Consider the following 18,947-nt stretch of genomic DNA (forward strand, 5'->3'; position numbering starts at 1 on the left):
CAGCCTTTCAGCATTATGAAGGTAACAAACAAAGGAACTTGGAGCCTGTACCTAAAGTTATCGCTATTGCCCTTCCTTTCAATCATAGGATTACAATCTGGGTGCTTATGAAGGGTGTGTGTGTATGTCTGGTCAGGGATTAAAACTCTGGTTTGGATTTCAGCAAGGAGGATTCTCAGCCCTGAGTTGGAGAGAGAGACTCGTGCTGCTGGACCTACGAGAGTTTTTCTCACCCCACATTTCTTCGCTGGGATTCCCGTCTGCTTAACCACCTAAGAGAAGTGGGAATTCAGAAATTGTGGTTGTTGAACAAAGAGGTCACTTTGCTCAATGATTGAGATTCCTGTTCCAATTGTGGCAGTTAGGCAAGGTCTACCTGTTCTAATAAATACTGCTGCTTGCACATATTCTCTAAAATGATCTCGGAAGAAAAAACATTAATGGTATCAGAAAGTATAATTCATTCTAAATTATAATTATGGTATAATTATATTATACCACAATTAAAATATATAATTATAATTATAGAACCTGAGAGAGAGATAATTTCCCTCTCCATAGCTCCTGCTATTCACTTAGTATGTTCTCCAAAAGGCGATGGAACTCCCCAGAATAACCTGATGGGAGGGGAGCTCTGGAAAAGAATGGCAGCAAGAGAGATTTCCCCCACTGTGTGAAAAATAAAATAAACAAGTACAAATTGTAGCTTTTAAAAGGGTAAATTAAGGAATATTGAAGCAACAGAATACCAATAGATGAAAATAACATTTTAATTGACCTATGTACAATACTAAGTTTTTTCTGGAGATATATTCAGTTAGATGGATCTTACTTATTCATATCCAATATATGTCTATAGGATTGGAGCCTTACTGATTCTTATGCAACGGTAGCATATGCACCAAGACAAATTCCTTGTGTGTCCAATCACACTTGGCCAATAAAAATTCTATTCTATTCTATTCTATTCTATTCTATTCTATTCTATTCTAAACAATTTAGTACAACAATACAATGCAGCTAAGCCAAAAACATATGTATGCCGGCCCGAATCTACGGAGTGGGGCAGCATACAAATCTAAATTAATAATAATAATAATAATAATAATAATAATAACAACAATAATAATAATAATAATAATCATCATCATCATCACCGTCATCATCTAATAAATAATATTACAATTTCAAAAGGATTAGGGGCCTAGCTTATCCAACACTCTGGACCAATGCTCAAGGAAACACACACACACACACACACGGGGGCGGGGGGGGTGTTGATGGTGGTGGTAGAGGTTGGAGGGAGAGGGGAGAGAAGAGAGAAGAGAGAGGAGGGGGTAGAGAGGTGTTTTTAAGGCCTTATAGAAAGCCAACAGATCTGGAGTGAGGGATGCTGTTCCAAAGGACAGGCTTTAATTTTCATGATCAGCATCTTTATTTCTTTTTCACTAGACAAAAACAATAGAGAGCAACACGGCCACTATGGAACACAGGGCAATAGTTCTGCTTTGAAAACCAGGGAAAACAAACCTTCTGATAAATCAACCAATGCTTAGAAATGTCCCAATGGTGACAATCTTCCCTTCTAAGGAAAGAACTGTCCAAAAAATATCAGCTACAGTCCACATTACAAAGTCTCACGATCTACACAGCAAAAATCAGCTTCCAGTTTTCCCTCAACTTTACAGCTTCTCTTGAGTTTGTGCCTTTCAACTTTGTTAGATTCTGGATCTTCTTTCTTTCTTTTTCTTTGACTTTTCTGCTTTTCTTGTTCCTCTGTAGCTGGGGTGGGCAATTAATTTTGCCATGGGGCCACATGAGAAATTGGGATGGTTTTAGAGGGCCGGACTAATATAATTAACTCAGTTCTACCCAATACTGTAAAGATCCAGACCCTGGCCTGACCTAAACCCCCAGACCCACCGCAGACCCCTAATTTTTTTCTTTACGGTAACACAGTGCACCACAGTCACTGTGCTGGAGTGTTTGCGTGGTTTCTATGCTCGGCCGTTCTCGGTAGGAGGTCGGGGTCTGCTCCACTGCGAGGATGAAAGAGCTTAACGCATCTGCCGGGACTCCTCTGGTTCTTGCTTTCCCCATGATTCACCAGGAAAGCAGGAACCGGGGGAGTTCCGGCAGACGCGGTGAGCTCTTTCATCCTCATACTGGAGTGGACCCTGACCTCCGCAGACCAGTCACAGATAGTGGGCGGGCCGGATGCGGCCCACGTGCCACCCCTTGCCCTGGTCTGCTCTATAGGTTATAATGTCAGCTGAAAAGGTTTAGTCGGAAAAGGTCAAAACGTTTAAGCACCTAAAGTATAATCTATATCGCTCTATAAAATATTTAGCTCATATAGCATTACAGAAATTCTATATAATAAAGTCTTTAATTTTTTGATGTTAGTAAGGATATTTGAAATTTCGAATATGACCTGAATATCATAAAACCAAAAATTGTTTTACAATTTACAATTTCAGTTTTAAAGTGTTGAAGCATCACTTTATCAGAATGCTACTACCCCTTCTTTTGTCTCACTTTTTAAACAATATCTTTACTGTTGTTGTTTTTTGTCTAAACAGATTAACAGACTTTGCAAATTATAATTCTCTAAGAAAGTTTATGGTCCTATTAAAAGCTTCTCCGGAATCATTAGTGGAAATAAAGGCAATGCTGGAGATTGACCCTGTTCCAGTTTCATGCAGCATGTCAGTTTTCTATTTTTTTAAATTAAAACTTCTTACACCTGAAAAGTAACAGGCAGCGTGGCACATATAAAAGGTAGCATCCTTGGGCACGTTGGCATGTCTAGGTGCTCTGCCAGAGACCAGTGAAAAATCTAATTACCACATTGCAGATTGAGGAGATGTAAAAAAAAAAACCCCAATGGCTTCATCCCAGTTTTCTTTCCCATCAAAAACAATGACATCGGAAATAAAATTTCATATGTGTATTCTTCATAGGCATGATCGAAGTAATGTATTTCTCATTTTATTCAATGGAACACAAATAAATGAGAAGACACCATAATTATCTGATAAAGACATCCGGGAAGAAAATCTGGTGTGGATGGAAAATAGCATGGAACAATGGAACTATGATCCCCATCAAAAATCCTCACTACCCTCTACATTAGAAAAAGAGTTGCACTGAACTCAATGGCTGTATTAATTTATTATTATTATTATTATTATTTAATGATAATGATAATGATAATGATAATGATAATGATAATGATAATGATAATGATAATGATAATGATAATGATAATGATAATGATAATGATAATGATAATGATAATGATAATGATAATGATAATGATATTTGTATGCCGCCCCTCTCCGAAGCCTCGGAGCGGCTTACAACAAAAATACAAAATACAAATCCAATGTTTAAAACAGCAGAACAGTTGAAACCCTTAATTAAGAAACACTCATACAATCCAAACAAACCATACATAAAACAGAGCGGCCGATTGGAATCAATTTCCCCATGCCTGGCGGCAAAGGTGGGTTTTTAGGAGTTTGCGAAAGGAAGGGGGAGCAGTCCTAATCTCCAGGGGGAGTTGATTCCAGAGGATCGGGGCCACCACAGAGAAGGCTCTTTCCCTGGGTCCTGCCAGACGGCATTGTTTTGTCCACGGGACCTGGAGAAGGCCAACTCTGTGGGACCTAATTGGTCGCTGGGATTTGTTCCAAGAGCTGCAATCCTTGTGCATTCTTAAAGCAAACAGCTAAACAAGGAACCCTCATAGCATCATGTGTGACAACCCCCTTATTTTATTTTTACAATATGCCTACTGAGGTAGAATATACTAAGAGTTAATGACCAGTCCAATATCTGATTACATACAATTATTAAGGGTAAACTCAATTTATCCTTAGAATATTAACTTGGGAATTTAATAACTATAGTACATTGTTATCTGCAGCCTAATTTTCCAAACTGTGAAACATTTCAAATTATATATTTGTTTGAGTTGTTTTCTTTGGAAGAAAGCCATGGAGGGTTTGGCAATTTTATATTTCTGAATTGTTTTCAAAAATAAAGTTTAAGCACAGTAGGAGACCTGATTTAAATTCTAACTTTGACAGACAACTAAAGTTCTTTGCTTCACTATTAGATGGCTAGCAAGATGAACCACTATTCCCAATCCTTATTACCATAGTTGAGAGTCCAAACTGAGCTTGACTCAACTTCTGTAACTCAATCAGTAATCTGTTGTTCTTTTCACCCAGCAACACTTTGTCCCACCTCCTTCTTCTGGCTAGAGCAGAAAATCTATGAATCATGTCTGTTCTTGAGGCACCTTAACTGCTGTGTCTAAGTAATATTATATATTTATCAGCACACACACACCCTTTGCTGGCAGGAATTGCCTCGGGGAATAAGCATTTGATAAGAAGGCAACTTGCTTGCCTTTATTACCAAGTGTTGCTTTATTCAACATAGTTGATTTCCTGCATCCTTCTTCTGGCAAAAAACAAGCCAGGGAGTGGAAAAGGCGATTCTGATTTTGGGGAAGATGGGCTAGATCTATACAATATTAAGGTTTAGGAACAGCAAAGCAAACATTGCTTTAATAACACTATCATTTGCATTTTACCTGCTTCACTAAGACCAAGAAATAGCAGAGGGGTGGGCACAACAGCTGGTTAATATGATTTGCAAGTCCTGCAGCTCAGTGGCTGAATTTGTAGAATTCATGTGATTTACACCTTTTGATTTCTGGGTTTGCACACTATGCACAATGGTAAAACACAGCTGGCCAGCTTGTAGTGTGCTGTGTGAACCAACCCATTAAGTTGATTCTTTGAACCTTGATTTTATTTATTTTTGATTTTATTTATTTGTGAAATCCGTACGTCATCCAACTCCAATTGGAATGATAATTGAAACTATGGGTTAATGTGTTATGTAGTCAATGGCTTAGCCCAGTGTTTCCCAACCTTGGCAACTTGAAGATATTTGGACTTCAACTCCCAGAATTCCCCAGCCAGCGCTGGCTGGGGAATTCTGGGAGTTGAAGTCCAAATATCTTCAAGTTGCCAAGGTTGGGAAACACTGGCTTAGCCAACTGAGTCACATCAAGAAGGGCAGCATAGAAATCTAAATCAATCAATCAATCAATAAACAAACAAACAAATGTATTTATTTATTTTATCTTGTTGGGGAAATATTGATAATTTATTGCTTTAATGATGTGTCTCAGTTCCAGAAAGTTAATTAAGTACATTGTGGGAACAGGACCAGCATATTTAATACCAGTATGCAGTCATGGTTTTCCTATCACCCAAAGTAAAACAAACATAAATTGAGGTTTTTGACTTATGAATCCCTGGATATTGAAATTCAGCAACTGCGCCTAAGTCATGCAATCTGCCTTATGCACCATCTTTTTAAAGGCAATCATAATTCACAGGAGAGTCTCCAGGAGGAGCGAGGCAAGAGCCAGTTTACCTAATTTAAGATGGCACAGCTTTGCTTTTCAATCAAGCTACTTCTCCCACCCACCTCCCTTCCCCCCTTTAGGATACTCCTCTTCTGCTGCCAACCAGGACGGCAAAATAAGCCCCCACACCAACCCCAGACAAGAAAGGGCCACTAAAAAAACATGACTGCGCGTGAGCACCAGACAGGTTTCGAGGCTCCCGACACCGCTCGGGCCAAAACCCTGACCTGGCGTGAGGGGGAGGGGCGGGTCAGGGCAGGGCAGTAATTGGATCGGGTTAGGATGGGCGAGGCCGGCTCTCTCCTTGCGGCGGCGGCTGCCGTTGCATGCGCGTGGTGAGCGCTGGAATGCGCGGACCTTCGCCGTTGGCCTGCGCGGACCCTTGACTCCCGAGGAGGGCTTTCCCAGGTGAGCGCAGAGAAGGAGAAGACGCGGGAGAGGTGTAAGGAGCCCACGGCCGGGCTTGGAAAGTTGGGGTGCGCTAGAGCAGTGTTTTTCAACCAGTGTGCCGTGGCATACAAGTGTGCCGCGAGACATGGTCTGGTGTGCCGCGAACCTCAGAGAGAAAGAAAGCAAGAGAGAGAGAAAGCAAGAAAGAGAGAGAGAGAAAGAGAACAAGAGAGAGAGAAAGAAAGCAAGAGAGAGAGAGAGAACAAGAGAAAGAAAGAGAGAGAGAAAGAGAGAAAGAGAGAAAGAAAACAAGAGAGAGGGAGGGAAGGAGAGAGAGAGAAAGACAGAGGGAGGCAGGGAGAGAGAAAGAGAGCAAAAAAGAGGAAGGAAGGAAGAGAAAGGAAGGAAGGAAGGGAGAGAAAGGGAGGGAGAAAAAAATAGAATTAAGGGGAGGAAGAGAGACAGAATTTTTTTGTCCAAACTTTTTTTAGCCGCCCCCCTTGCCCCCCCCCCTCAATGTGCCCCAGGGTTTCGTAAATGTAAAAAATGTGCCGCGGCACAAAAAAGGTTGAAAATCACTGCGCTAGAGGGACGACGACAACATTGAGCTGGCGGTTTGGAGGAACGCGGGAGCGAGCTTGTGGCGCTGTCCAGGGCTGATCTGGAGGAGGCTTGTTCATGCTTAGCTTCGGCGCTGCTGCGCGTGGGACGGCGGGTGGAGGGGGTGGAGTGAGCGGTTGGGGAAAGCCGAGCCGAGCAGGCGGGGAGGACTTGGCGAGCGGCGGTGCTTCTCAGGAAGGAAGCCCCTGGAAGGAGCCCCAGAGGAGAAGTCTCCCTCTTTGCCGGGGGAGGCTTGCCACCCCGGTTCCCTTCTCTTCTCACCACGGGCTGTTATTTCCTTGCTGCAGGAAGAAGGGAAGGAAGTTTGGCGGGGGGGAGCCGCCTCCGCCGTCGTCGCCCTCGCTGCGGAGAGTTGCCGAGGAGGAGGCCGCAGCAGCAGGAGGAAGAGCAGCCGCCCTGCTTTTTGGAGCTGGACAGCGATTTCTCGTCGTCCCCGCTTTCGGACCCCTTCGCCGCCAGCGGTGAGGTTGAGGGTGGCGGGGGTGACCTTGGGCTCCGCGCCCTGCACGGATGGAGAAGCCCAGAGGCATTGGTGGTGGTGGGGGGCTCGGAGGTGGAAGTTGGGCCTCGATCGCCTTCTCTCCCCCTCCACGCTTTACCCCCCCCCCCCCTTCACGGATGCGGAGCAATGCTCGGCTCCTTTCTCGCCTTCCGGAGTCGGGGGGGAGAGCCTCCTTGATCTCCTCGACCCACGCCCTCCGCCTTCTATGGGATCGTGGAGGGAGATCGGGGGCGAAGAGTCGAGGAAGATTCTTGCTTAAGGGTTAGGGGTGGAGTGGGTGGTTCTGTTTTTTTTAAGGGGTGGGTTGAGGAGCTCCTGTCGGCAATTCCCCCATTTCTCTTAGATCGGGGAGCTGCTTCAAGAAGGGAGGGGGACAAAAACCAAGTCCCCACCCGCTTTCGCTGCCGCTTTGGTGGGAGGGCGGCCGAGAGAAACTTATGGGCGAATCTCCTTCGTCTTCGGCGACTTTTTCAAGAAAGTTACGGAGGAGCTGGAACTTTTGGGAGGAGAGTTTAAAGCCCCCAAAAAAGGAGGAAAGGAAAAGCGGTAGACGACGCATCCGCGGAGGTCTTCAGTTTGCCCGAGTTGGAAGCTCTGCTTGCGAGGCAAAGAGTTTTGAAAAGAGAGCTTTGTGCTCCTACTTGGTATTTGAGAAAATGCCTATTTCTGGAATGCAACAGCCGCCGCTGCCGCTGGTTGGCTGGGCTGCAATGGACATTCATAGAGTGAGGGGCTTTTTAGAGTGCAAACTTTTGGACTCCTAACCTTGTGCTTCGTTTAAATATATTTACGGGGTGGGAACTTGGTGGAGCTTCAAAATCAGTTCTACATAGAATCAAGGACTGAAGGCCCCAAAGGTTGCTGCTCTATTTAAAAGATTCTTTCTGGCTTTTGAAAACTTTCAAGTTGAAATACAGTTCGCTTCCTCTGATAAGAAGCAATTTCAGATATAGATCTGAGAATTACGGATCTTTTTAGGTTTAGACCAGAGCAAGCGAGCATATGTAAATTAAAATCACCCGATGCTGTTAGTTTAATTTCAAGACTGAATAGCCCACCCAGCAGGGTAACAAGGGTTCATGGATTTAATTAGAATCTTACCAAATGCATACTGGTTTAAATGTTTGAAAATAAATTGATCAAATGTGATTATCAAATATTCTTACTGACGTGGATTCCTACATACTATAGTAGTCTGGAAACGTTAATTTTCAGTCATTTCATAATGGCTGTGTTCATGTAACATAGTGCACAACAAACTAATGTGACACATTTTAAACCTAGTATTTTGGGTGAACTCTGCCTGAGTTATTCGTTAATGGTTCAGTGAGTTGTCCAACCGCAGAAAATTAGATTAATTCCATAAAATGCTGTGCAAACATAGTAAGTGGCTATGAGGTTTTGTTTTGGTTTTGGTTTAGCCTAGCATGATATGCAGACAAGGCCATTATGGTTTGTGCAACAACTATAGTTAAAAGTTCTGGTTGAACATATGTGATCCCAGTCAGTGTTTTAAATAAAAGTTGCATAGGACCTTATTTACAGTTATATTGCTTGAAATCTAATTTCAGCAGCAATATATAGTACATAATAAATACATTTTTACACCAGGAACTGATAATTGTATTACGCTATTAAGTACTGCCAGTAAAATACAGGGCAGTCAACTTTGCCTCATAGAAGTTAATTTATTTATAGGCATGATTCAAGATAAGTGAAAAATCACAGTTAAGAAATGGACATTTGAGCATTATCTTTAATTAGCTCATCTCTATGACCTTTATTAACCATGGTTTTAGATTATTTATTCTTTCTTTCCCTGTAGAAGTTTTATGTAATTGAAGTTAACTCAGGTGTTCTAGGTTTTTACCGTACTTAATGGAAATAGTTTTAATTTTATTTAGATTTTATTGACAGCCATGTTGTGTTTTTTTGTTATGTACAAAAGAGACCAGTGAGTATAGTATGGTTTACTTACAAAATTCATCTTAAAAGTATGGTTTGTTAATTTACCAATTGTTTCTTTTTTTAACAGAATTATTGTTATGACAATGCCAGTGTTGGGTCAATCTGGTGGCAGCAGCCTATTTTATAGCAATACTAACCTTAACATGGCACTGTCAAACGACATGTATGACTTTTCTGAACTTTCCAAAGCTGAAGTGGCAGCACCTCAACTTATTATGCTGGCAAATGTGGCCCTCACGGGCGAAGTTAATGGCAACTGTTGTGATTATATGGTTGGTGAGGAGAGGCAAATGGCTGAACTGACAACCGTGGGTAACACCAATTTTTCAGACAGTGATGGAGAAGGAATGGATGATTCACAAAGAGCAGAGAATGACTCTGAAGAAATAGAAGATATGGACATAGACCTTATTACTCCTGAGGTTCATGATGCGGAAGCAACTGGACTATCAGAGTCTACCGATCCTCACTCTTCTGATCAAGAAAAAGTCTTTTCATTGGAAGCACAAGATGCTCAGGGGAGCATAGATGACAAAAGTAAGGGTTTGAAGAACAAACCATTTCATTGCAAGCCATGCCAGTATGAGGCAGAGTCTGAGGAAGAATTTGTCCATCATATTCGAACTCATACAGCTTTTTGCAGCTTTTTGAAATCTGTTAATGAGCAATTGTATAGATTATATTTGCAACATTCATTCCATCAAACTAACAGTCCTCTGGGTCTGCTTTATAGCTAGAGCCTTTTGGAGTAGATTTGAAGTTGATCGATGGAAAAAGGGATATCTCCCATTGTGAATGGAAGTGATTTCAATACCTAATGTAGGGAAAATAAAATTGTCCACCTACCAGGCATACTGTGTTCCTACTGAAAGCCGTATAATACATTTCGGGACTGGAACAGCCTTTCAATTTAATGCACCATAACTATTCCAGAGCAGTCAATTTATTTAATATTTATTGTTGATATATACTTTCTAGTACATTCTTGATGTAAAATGTTGTTATGGTTTCTAAATTAGAGGATGTTTAGGATTGGACCAATTTAAGAAAAACATTAAGTCATGAAAATATTATTTCTTATGAGTCACTCTATAACTCAAATCTTATGAGCCATCCATTCCCAGTTTCTTCCAAGTCCTCTGGTATTCCTCCCATTTGCAATGAGAGTTTAGAAGAAATAAGAAACATGGGGAGAGTCTTCTATTCTTTTTTATTAGGAAGTAAGAGTTTTGTTTGATACAGGAACTTACGATCCTAGAGTACAATCCCTGTTTTCCCCAGTTTTAAAGTAACAGAGCAGAGCAGTCTACCAATTGTGCAGTGATTTTCACTGTCTCTGTCATTCTAAAGTTAGGAAAGGAGGGGTGATGATTGCTAGTCAATCATGTGATGACTGTGAAAACTATAATGTGTAGGTGGGAGGAAGGGCAGTTTGGAAGCTTCTGAGGGAGAGCATTTTCTAACAGTGCTCAAGCACGCATGCTTAGCTGAGTTTTCCTGCTGCAGAAAAATATTTATTTTGTATTCCTGGATAACAGCTAGGTTTACAAAGCAAGAGAATTACTTTTTAGGTGAAATATGGCAGCTTGTGAATGTGATAGGATTATTAATGTTTGCAGTATTTGCCAGCTATGTTGAATTCTGGGAAAATAATTATGACAACAGATTTTATACTTAATTTTAATGCTCTGTTTTCACAGGCGAGCGTCCCTACCGATGTTCTATGTGTCCTTATTCAAGTTCTCAGAAGACTCATTTAACGAGACATATGCGTACTCATTCAGCTTGGTAAAAAGGCAGTTCCAAAGGATTAAGATGGTATTTTAATACATGCAAGGTTGCAGGCAGCATTTCAGAGTTTTCCATATTAAAGCTAGCAATGCAGGGCTACATCAGCCAAGAAAAGAAAAAACAGAAAGCAATTATTTTATGGTGCTAATTTCTGTTAAGTATCACATATGTTTGTTGATGTTCAGACTTTAAGCCTTTTAGGAAGATAAATGTTAATTCTTCATTAGATGTAAAATTCAGTCTGCATTATTTTCTCAAATCCTATAGAAAATATTCACTATTTTGGGAACAGTTTTATATATTTTATGCATCAGAACACATAAAGTGCTTTCTAAAATGGGAAGGTGATAGATATATTTGGTTATCATATGGATTGTGGGAAGGTCTGACATTTGAGGGTATACCCTGTTGCTGACCTGATCTTAAATTACATATTGCAGTATTAATTATCCATATTATATATGAATTGGTTACACTGCAAAATAATGCCTTATTGAAAAGTTCTGAGGAAAAAAACCACTATTATAGACAGTATAAAAGTAACAGTTGCTGATGTAGCAGCAGCAGTTTCTGTAGCCTGGCCCTTGGATTCTTTGCTGACCCACAGAGCCTTTGTTTTTGGTGTTACTGGCTCTGTAGCAGCTGCAATTTGCTTTTTAGAGTAGGAGCACAATTCATTATGGGGAGATAGAGATGCTGTAACCATCATCTCTAAGCTTAGAATTGAGTGAGTGGTATATATCTGTGATGGTGAACCTATGGCACGTGTGCCATTAGTGGCACACAGCCCTCTCCACAGGCACACAAGCTCCACTTGATTGACCAGCTCAGCTCCACTGCGCATGTGCAAGTTCCTTGCCGTTGGCCAGTTGATTTTTGGGTCAGACAAACTCATGCTTTCTCCTCACTTTCTGCAGTCCATGTCTTCCCAGATCTCTGGAGATTCCACCCCAGTGTTGTTTGGGCATGCAAGGCTTCCTCCTCCAGCTCCATTTGGGGATGGGAGGCTTCCCCTCCCCCAGCTCTGTTTGGGGAAAGAGGCTCTTCCCCCTCCCACCACTGTTTTGGGATGGGAGGCAAAACAGGAGGTGGCCATTGTGCATGTGCGCATGTGCAGGGGGAGGGTCATGCGGGAAGGGGCATTGCATCATGTGTGTGGGCACTTGCACATGTGCGACAGTGCGTGTGCACACACTTTCGGCACCTGAGAGAAAAAGGGTTCATCATCACTAGTATATATAGCATGCTATCAGTGACACCTGTAGTAGCAGTGCAGTAAGGTTGTTTTAATTTGAAGCCTGTGAGAAACATTTTAAAACTCTTATTGCCTAATCTACAGGATGTTTTTTTGTACTTGTATGTTTTCTTTTGGGTTATCTGTGCCACTTAACTAAACATACAACAGATAGTGGTAGTTGAAATCTATGCCCAAAGTTAGGGCTATTGTATCACTTCTACAGCCATGTGATGAAAATTTGGGAGCTTGGCACCCTGCCCATACTTATGACTGCAGGTGCTTTAACTTTCCCCATCTCTGCTGTTTTACAGCCCCCTACATTCTGTGGCTCCCGCTGCCCAGCTAAACTTTGCCATTTTTTTGCTTCTGCTGCTGAACAAGCACACCCAGGGTGGCCTTTGTGAGGCAGCTGCTGGGGCCTTCTAGAGACCATGTATGGCCTTCTCCAAATCATGTATAGCCTTGTGAGGTTTTGAACCCTTCCAAAGCCTTGTGAGAAGGCCATACGTGAGCTGGCAAGGCTACATGCTGTTTGGAGAATAGTGCAAGTGGCTTTGGAAGAAGGCCTACCAAGGCTAGCAGCCAAAGGCCACGCTGGACATGCCTTGTCATTAATAGGGCAAAGAAGACCGTGAAGATCAGTTGGCATGGTGGAACACAGGGCAGCAAATGTCTTCTTAGAGATGGGGGAACAACAGCTGCTTTGCTCTGCCCTGTTGGAGATTTCTGGGCATTGGATGTTTTCTGGGTGTTTAGTGCATCCTGAATACCGTCTACTTTCATTCCGTTGTGGACATTTCTTGGGCATTTGGCACTTCCCAGGATGTAGTGCATTTGCAGCACACTGCTGGGCCAGGCTGGAGTGACTGAGACTTCCGGGGTGGCTGTGGCCTCCTTGTACTCGCACTGCACTAAACACCCTTCCAGAGTTGCATATGGTCTATTTTGGGCCTCCCCTAATCCCTGAAGCCCCCCACCATACCCCCATCTACCTGGGGCTCCCTCTAAACAACCAGTGATTCTATTTTAATGATGGCATGTGACATCTCATTTTATGACCATTTCACTTCCAGTCCAGTTGTGGTCGTAGGTTGAAGACTATCTGTATGGACTTCTACTTTTACTGTAAACATTCTCCATTGTTCCTTCAATTTGCTCTGTTCAAATGTGAGTGTTATTGTCTATTTGGGAGAATGACACCAGAAGAGTGATATCAGCACAGTTGAAGGAAACTGCATTTGCATAATTACAAAAAGCAAACAAACCCACAAATTATTTACCCCTATTCAGTTTGCTCAGCTACGTAATTTTGCAAACATTTTGAAACAATATGGAAGTTAAATTACAGCAGTTTATTCATCATTTTTGCTCAGAATATTAAAGTATTCCTTATTTCCAAATGGTTGGATATACAGTCTAAGTATTAAAATATTATGTTGCCGGGAGTGGGGGTGGGGAAACTGTTATTCCTTCATTGAGAGTATATTTTCTTTTGGGGTATGTACAATAATTGTGTAAGATAATTATTCACCTATAATTTCCATTTTTCTACATTGCTTTCAATGGACCAGTTTGGTTTGGATTCCAAATGCTAATAATACTATAGAGTGACCTTCTGGTATGTATATAACATAGATGGAATGTCTAATGATTTCTTGCATGGTTGTTTTCTTTCTTGTATTTTGTTGCTTTTTGTGAACATGTTAAGTGGAAAATCAAATTATTCTTAAATGCAAGAAGTTCAATAGCATGATGAACTGTATAAATCTGTAGCTGTACATAATTTGTGATTTGTAATGTAATGGTTATTAATTGCTTCTTCCTTGCTTTAGGTGAGAAGCCATTCAAATGTGAACAGTGCAGCTATGTGGCATCAAACCAGCATGAAGTGACTCGACATGCAAGGCAGGTTTATGATGAGAACATTAACACAGAGAGTGAACCAGATAGGAAAAGGATTGCAGATGAAGCTTCTGATCCTGAAGAATGTTTTCCTGCCCGTAAAAAACAAAGGAAGACATATGATACTTCTTCCAGTGAGCAGGAACCTGTGCTTCCCATTGAGGGAGAGAATCAATTTGCACTTGAAAATAACAGATATCAAGAGCTACATGAACAGCAGGTGGACACAAATATCCCAGAAGAGATGGAAACCCAAGAAATATTGACAGGGCAAGAGGAGATTGCAAAAGATGTTTCAGAGAATAACACTGAAACAGGACTGGCAGTTATGCCTGGGACCAGCTCTGAGGATTCCGATGCCAACATGGAAACAGAAGAAATGGATATTTCATCAGATTTATGCCAAGATATTGAGATGACAGAAATCTGTGAGATGGAAAGTGTGACTGATCCAGATTTAGTACAAGAAATACCATCAGTATTGGGCCACCACATGTTGGGCCGCCAGACAGCGGAGAGGCCCGGCGGCACTGAAATCGGTGGCAGAAAAATTGGCGGTGGCATCCCGAAAGTGGAGGAGCAGCTCCCGATGCTGACCAGCCCAAACCGTCGGCCCCCTTTGCTGCTGCAGGCGGGTAGCCGCCCATCCGTTGGGCTGTTTTCTGCCTCTGGATCCGGAGGCTCGCCCATGGCCACGAGGGCTCCTCCCCAAGCGGCGCCGGTGCCTAAAGAAGATGGGTCCGGTGAGGGGTCTGAATCTTGGCCGCCACTGCCCAGATTGCACCTCCGGCCACGGTGGTGGCCAACAGAAGACATGTTGGCCGCCAAACAGCTGAGGGACCCTGCAGCGGCGAAATCGGCGGCAGGAAAATTGGCGGCAGCGGGGGCAGTAAGGCTCTTCAAGTGCAGCGTACCAACACTCCAAGAATTAAAGGGGAAGGATCGGGAAGCTGGGGTGGAAGCGGAGTTTTTATTTAACGACGGCTTCTTTAAATACATTTTAAAAATAAAAAAAATATCTGCGGCGGCAGAGATCCTGTGAGCCGCCAAACAGCTGAGGGGCCTGGCAGCGGCAAAATTGGCGGCGGCGGCAGCAATAGCAAATATGTGCGGGCCGCCGAGCAGCTGAGAACCGTGGCCTCCACTCCAGCCTCTGCCGCCACCACCTGCGCCCTAGAGCGCAGCAAAGCCCCCATTTCAGTGAGTGTTAATTATACTCTGTTAGGTAAAATTATCTTGACAGAATGAAATTGCTCATTTCAAAGTTTAGAAATCAGAAAAATCCTGATAAGCAACAAACCTTGAAAATGTCAGTTGTAAAAATTTCCATTTCCAAGTTCTAAGCATCCTGATCTTTTTCTAATTCACATAAAGAGAAATTGAAATGGTCAGACATCTGAAGAATAAATGTTCAGGCACAGGGGGAGAAGCACAACTTTATTTTAAAGACTTTATTAATAGATAACATTTGCTTGAACTTTCTGAAAACACAATGAAAAACTACATACAGTATAGCAAAACTGAGCATGCAACCTTTCGTTTTTGTTCATTTTGAAATATTTTTTGTTTTTGTAAATGTATAGGTGTAAGTGTGCTTTCTAATGCAGCAAATTAGCAGATATGAAAACTTGTATTGTCAAAGTCCAGAATCTGCTGCAAAGCCCCATTGCTGTATTGTTGAATTGTGTTGACTCATGTGGGAATTTCTTGATTATATCTCCAGATGGCTCTCAAGAGACTTTTATTTGCTGCTTCAGAAATATTGAACAAACTATAATATTTAATTTTTCCCCTTGAAGAAAGCTGACCTTGCATTATACTTTGAATTATATTTAATTTTTCCGTATTCCATTCTCTTTTGTCTTGGAAATGTTTATAGGTGTTTCAACGTAATTAGACTGAATTGAGAAACCTAACACTTTTGTGGAGGTGTGGATGGCAGATTTGCAATAGAGGCCAAAGATCTGAGGGAGAAAAACCCTTTAGGACAAAAACAAATTGTGTAATATTAGTTATCTGTGTGTGGAAAACTATGTCAAAACTTACTTCGCTGTGACAATCTTTGTCAACTGAGAATCAAGTTGCAGCTATATTTATGTTGATCCATCAAACATTGTGGAAATGTCTTCCTAAACAGTTAGCTAAAGTAGCATTATTCATAGTTCTGTTGACGGATGTAAAATATTGTTTTATTTGAGCGTTGGACAGAGACTGGAAACTCCATTACTCTGTGGACTTTTTTTAATGTCTTCCTATTTTAAGAGAGATGCTTCCATTTTGTAAGAGCCATTGCCGCCTTGGTCTACATTTCTAGCATTTTTTAAACCAAGTTGGTTGGAGAGAAAAAAAGGCAGATATGTAGTAATAGTGTTAATCACATCAGATGACTTGATGTATTAAAAATGATATATGACTTGAAATAGGTACTAGAAAATGATTAGAGATAAAGGTTTCATACCAGAAGGGATTAGAAAATAGTGCCTGTATTCTGGAGCATGAGAATGCAAAGGAATGAAGTGTTAAAAGAGCAAATATGCCAGTGAAACTATGTTCTGAGATTTATTGGCTTTATAACTATCATAAATCCCAACATAACCTGTTGTTTGTTTAGAAAAAGACAGAATTACATGTTTTAAAGTATGCCAGTAAACAATGGAATGTCACTTCTATCTTCATGTTAGATGTAGCTAATGGATGAATAAATTAAGATTGAAAGTATACATAACATGTTTGTTTAAGGTAATTATTTCTTAAATTGAACATTAAAATGATAAGAATTTGGATATTTTTCCAGCTTCTCCTTATTTTCCTTAGTGGTTTAAACATTTCTGCCATATTATGGCTGTTTTTGTTATTTGAGATAGTTTTGGAACCCTCCTCCCTTTTAAAAATGAATAATTTGTTTGCTAAGGCCTTCTGTTTCTATTGTTATTCTGATTATTTTTGGGGGGGGAAACAAATTTTAAAAATTGCACTACTGAAAATTGGCCATTCTAAGCTGAATTTCAGTGGTGTAAACTTGTTATAGGCAAACTGACAGGTCAGTTTATGCACAGCATTAATAATTTCAGTGTATACAGTAATATGTTTTGCTGATGAGTTGCAAACGGGTTCATTTAAATGTACAGTATTGAACTTTCACTATGTAGCTAACATGCTGAGGTACAGTACTGATATCCAAATAGGCTCAGGAATTGTTTCAATGAATATACAATTTTCCACCTCTAAATTTCAAATCACACTAGCTAAATAACACTTTTGTAAGCTGGCACTGAAATGTTTTATGTTTGGTTGCACCGTGTTTGATGCTTTTAACAGTGCAATACTTGTATTATTCTCTCAATTTAAACCAAAGGTAATTTGTTCGTGCTTGCTATCTACTGTAATGCATGAAGTGCTTTTATACATTTGTAATAGATGTAAAATCAGAACAGATCACATGTCCTGGTTTTTTAAATTTTTTTTACTTAAACTATGTATAAGTGTTTGTTCAAGTTATAAAGTGTTAAACTAAATTGCATATTAACTCCTGAGTGTATTTCCCCAAGCATAGTTATAAGGCAATAAACTTTGTTAAAGAATATGCATAGTGATAATTGGTCTTTTATTCATTCATGTGTTACAAATGCCTATTATATATGAATTTATGGTATGAAGACCTTCATTGGCTTAGTGAATGATAAGGGTGGATATATAATGATACCTCGTCTTACAAACCCCTTGTCATACAAACTTTTCGAGATACAAACCCAGGGTTTAAGATTTTTTTGCCTCTTCTTCCAAATTATTTTCACCTAGAAACCCAAGCCGCCAACAATGGGACGCCCCGCCTCGGGACTTCTGTTGCCAGCGAAGCGCCCATTTTTGCACTGCTGTGATTCCCATGAGGCTCCCCTCCATAGGAAACACCACCTCCAGACTTCCGTGTTTTTGTGATGCTGCAGGGGAATCTTAGCAGTGCAAAAATGGGTGCTTCGCTGGCAACGGAAGTCCGGAGGTGGAGTTTCCCAGCGAGGGGACCTGGGATTCCCCTGCAGTGTCACAAAAACACGCAAGTCCAGAGATGGGGTTTTCCATGGAGAGGAACCTCAGGGGAATCCCAGCAGTGCAAAAACAGGTACTGTACTTTGGCTGGCAAAAGGGGTGAGTTTTGGGCTTGCATGCATTATTCGCTTTTCCATGGTTTCCTATGGGAAACATTGTTTTGTCTTACAAACTTTTCACCTTACAAACCTCGTCCCGGAACCAATTAAGTTCCAGCAGACGTGGTAGATAAATCCACAGTAACTGAATTTAAACATGCCTGGGATAAACATATATCCATCCTAAGATAAAATACAGAAAATAGTATAAGGGCACACTAGATGGGCCAGGAGGTCTTTTTCTGCCGTCAGTCTTCTATGTTTCTATGTAAGAAGAGGTATCACTCTATATATATTAGACAAGAAAAAACATAGATACATACATATTCATTCATATTTACAAAGATGTATATACCAAAATGGAAGAAATTCAGAGTAGTTGCAGATTGGCCAAATCAATCACAATTTTTCATTAAGAAAACACATTTAAATGGGCAATGGATCCCTGCAATACATCAGATTGCAATGCACTTGATGTAGAACAGGATGTCTGTTTAATAACTTTTTGGCACTTAGGGTTACACTTAATTTATTGGGGAGAAAGGGGTTGTGTGGCAAAACCTATGCTGGGTGGATGATAATTAACAAGAGGATACTGCAGTATTTTGAACTTGCTTGAATCAACATTTCTTTGTTATTTTTCTGGTTTTGAAGGAGCAATGTTTTACTTTTATTAAATTAATTGAGACAGGTAATCCTTTTTTAAAAAAAGATTTTACGATTTTATATGACCTGTTCTGTTATAAATTATATCATTAACACACATGCCTTGGTGTGGTAGCTTGTTGAGTTCTTCGCAATCATAACAGCCTTTCAGCATTATGAAGGTAACAAACAAAGGAACTTGGAGCCTGTACCTAAAGTTATCGCTATTGCCCTTCCTTTCAATCATAGGATTACAATCTGGGTGCTTATGAAGGGTGTGTGTGTATGTCTGGTCAG

At 41.0% G+C, this 18,947-nt stretch overlaps 1 protein-coding gene and 1 long non-coding RNA gene across 2 annotated transcripts in view; one reads left to right on the top strand and one right to left on the bottom strand.

Annotated features, from left to right (window-relative positions):
- The window catches only part of LOC139162161 (uncharacterized), a 130,267-nt gene that overhangs the window by 68,350 nt on the left and 42,970 nt on the right, over positions 1–18,947 (bottom strand). The gene's annotated exons all lie outside the window — the stretch shown is intronic.
- LOC139162154 (RE1-silencing transcription factor-like) lies at positions 9,011–10,725 on the top strand. Its single transcript, XM_070742202.1, has 2 exons — positions 9,011–9,470; positions 10,634–10,725. The coding sequence occupies exons 1-2, from the start codon at positions 9,011–9,013 to the stop codon at positions 10,723–10,725; spliced, it is 552 nt and encodes a 183-aa protein (XP_070598303.1).

The sequence above is a fragment of the Erythrolamprus reginae genome, chromosome 2 (genome assembly GCF_031021105.1).
Source record: "Erythrolamprus reginae isolate rEryReg1 chromosome 2, rEryReg1.hap1, whole genome shotgun sequence".
NCBI classification, from domain to species: Eukaryota; Metazoa; Chordata; class Lepidosauria; order Squamata; family Dipsadidae; genus Erythrolamprus; species Erythrolamprus reginae.

Excerpts from the sequence above, each read along its gene's own strand:
- LOC139162154 (XM_070742202.1), top strand. The coding sequence starts at position 9,011 with ATGACAATGCCAGTGTTGGGTCAATCTGGTGGCAGCAGCCTATTTTAT. Across the intron at positions 9,471-10,633 it reads GGGGAGCATAGATGACAAAA|GCGAGCGTCCCTACCGATGT; the intron begins GTAAGGGTTTGA and ends CTGTTTTCACAG.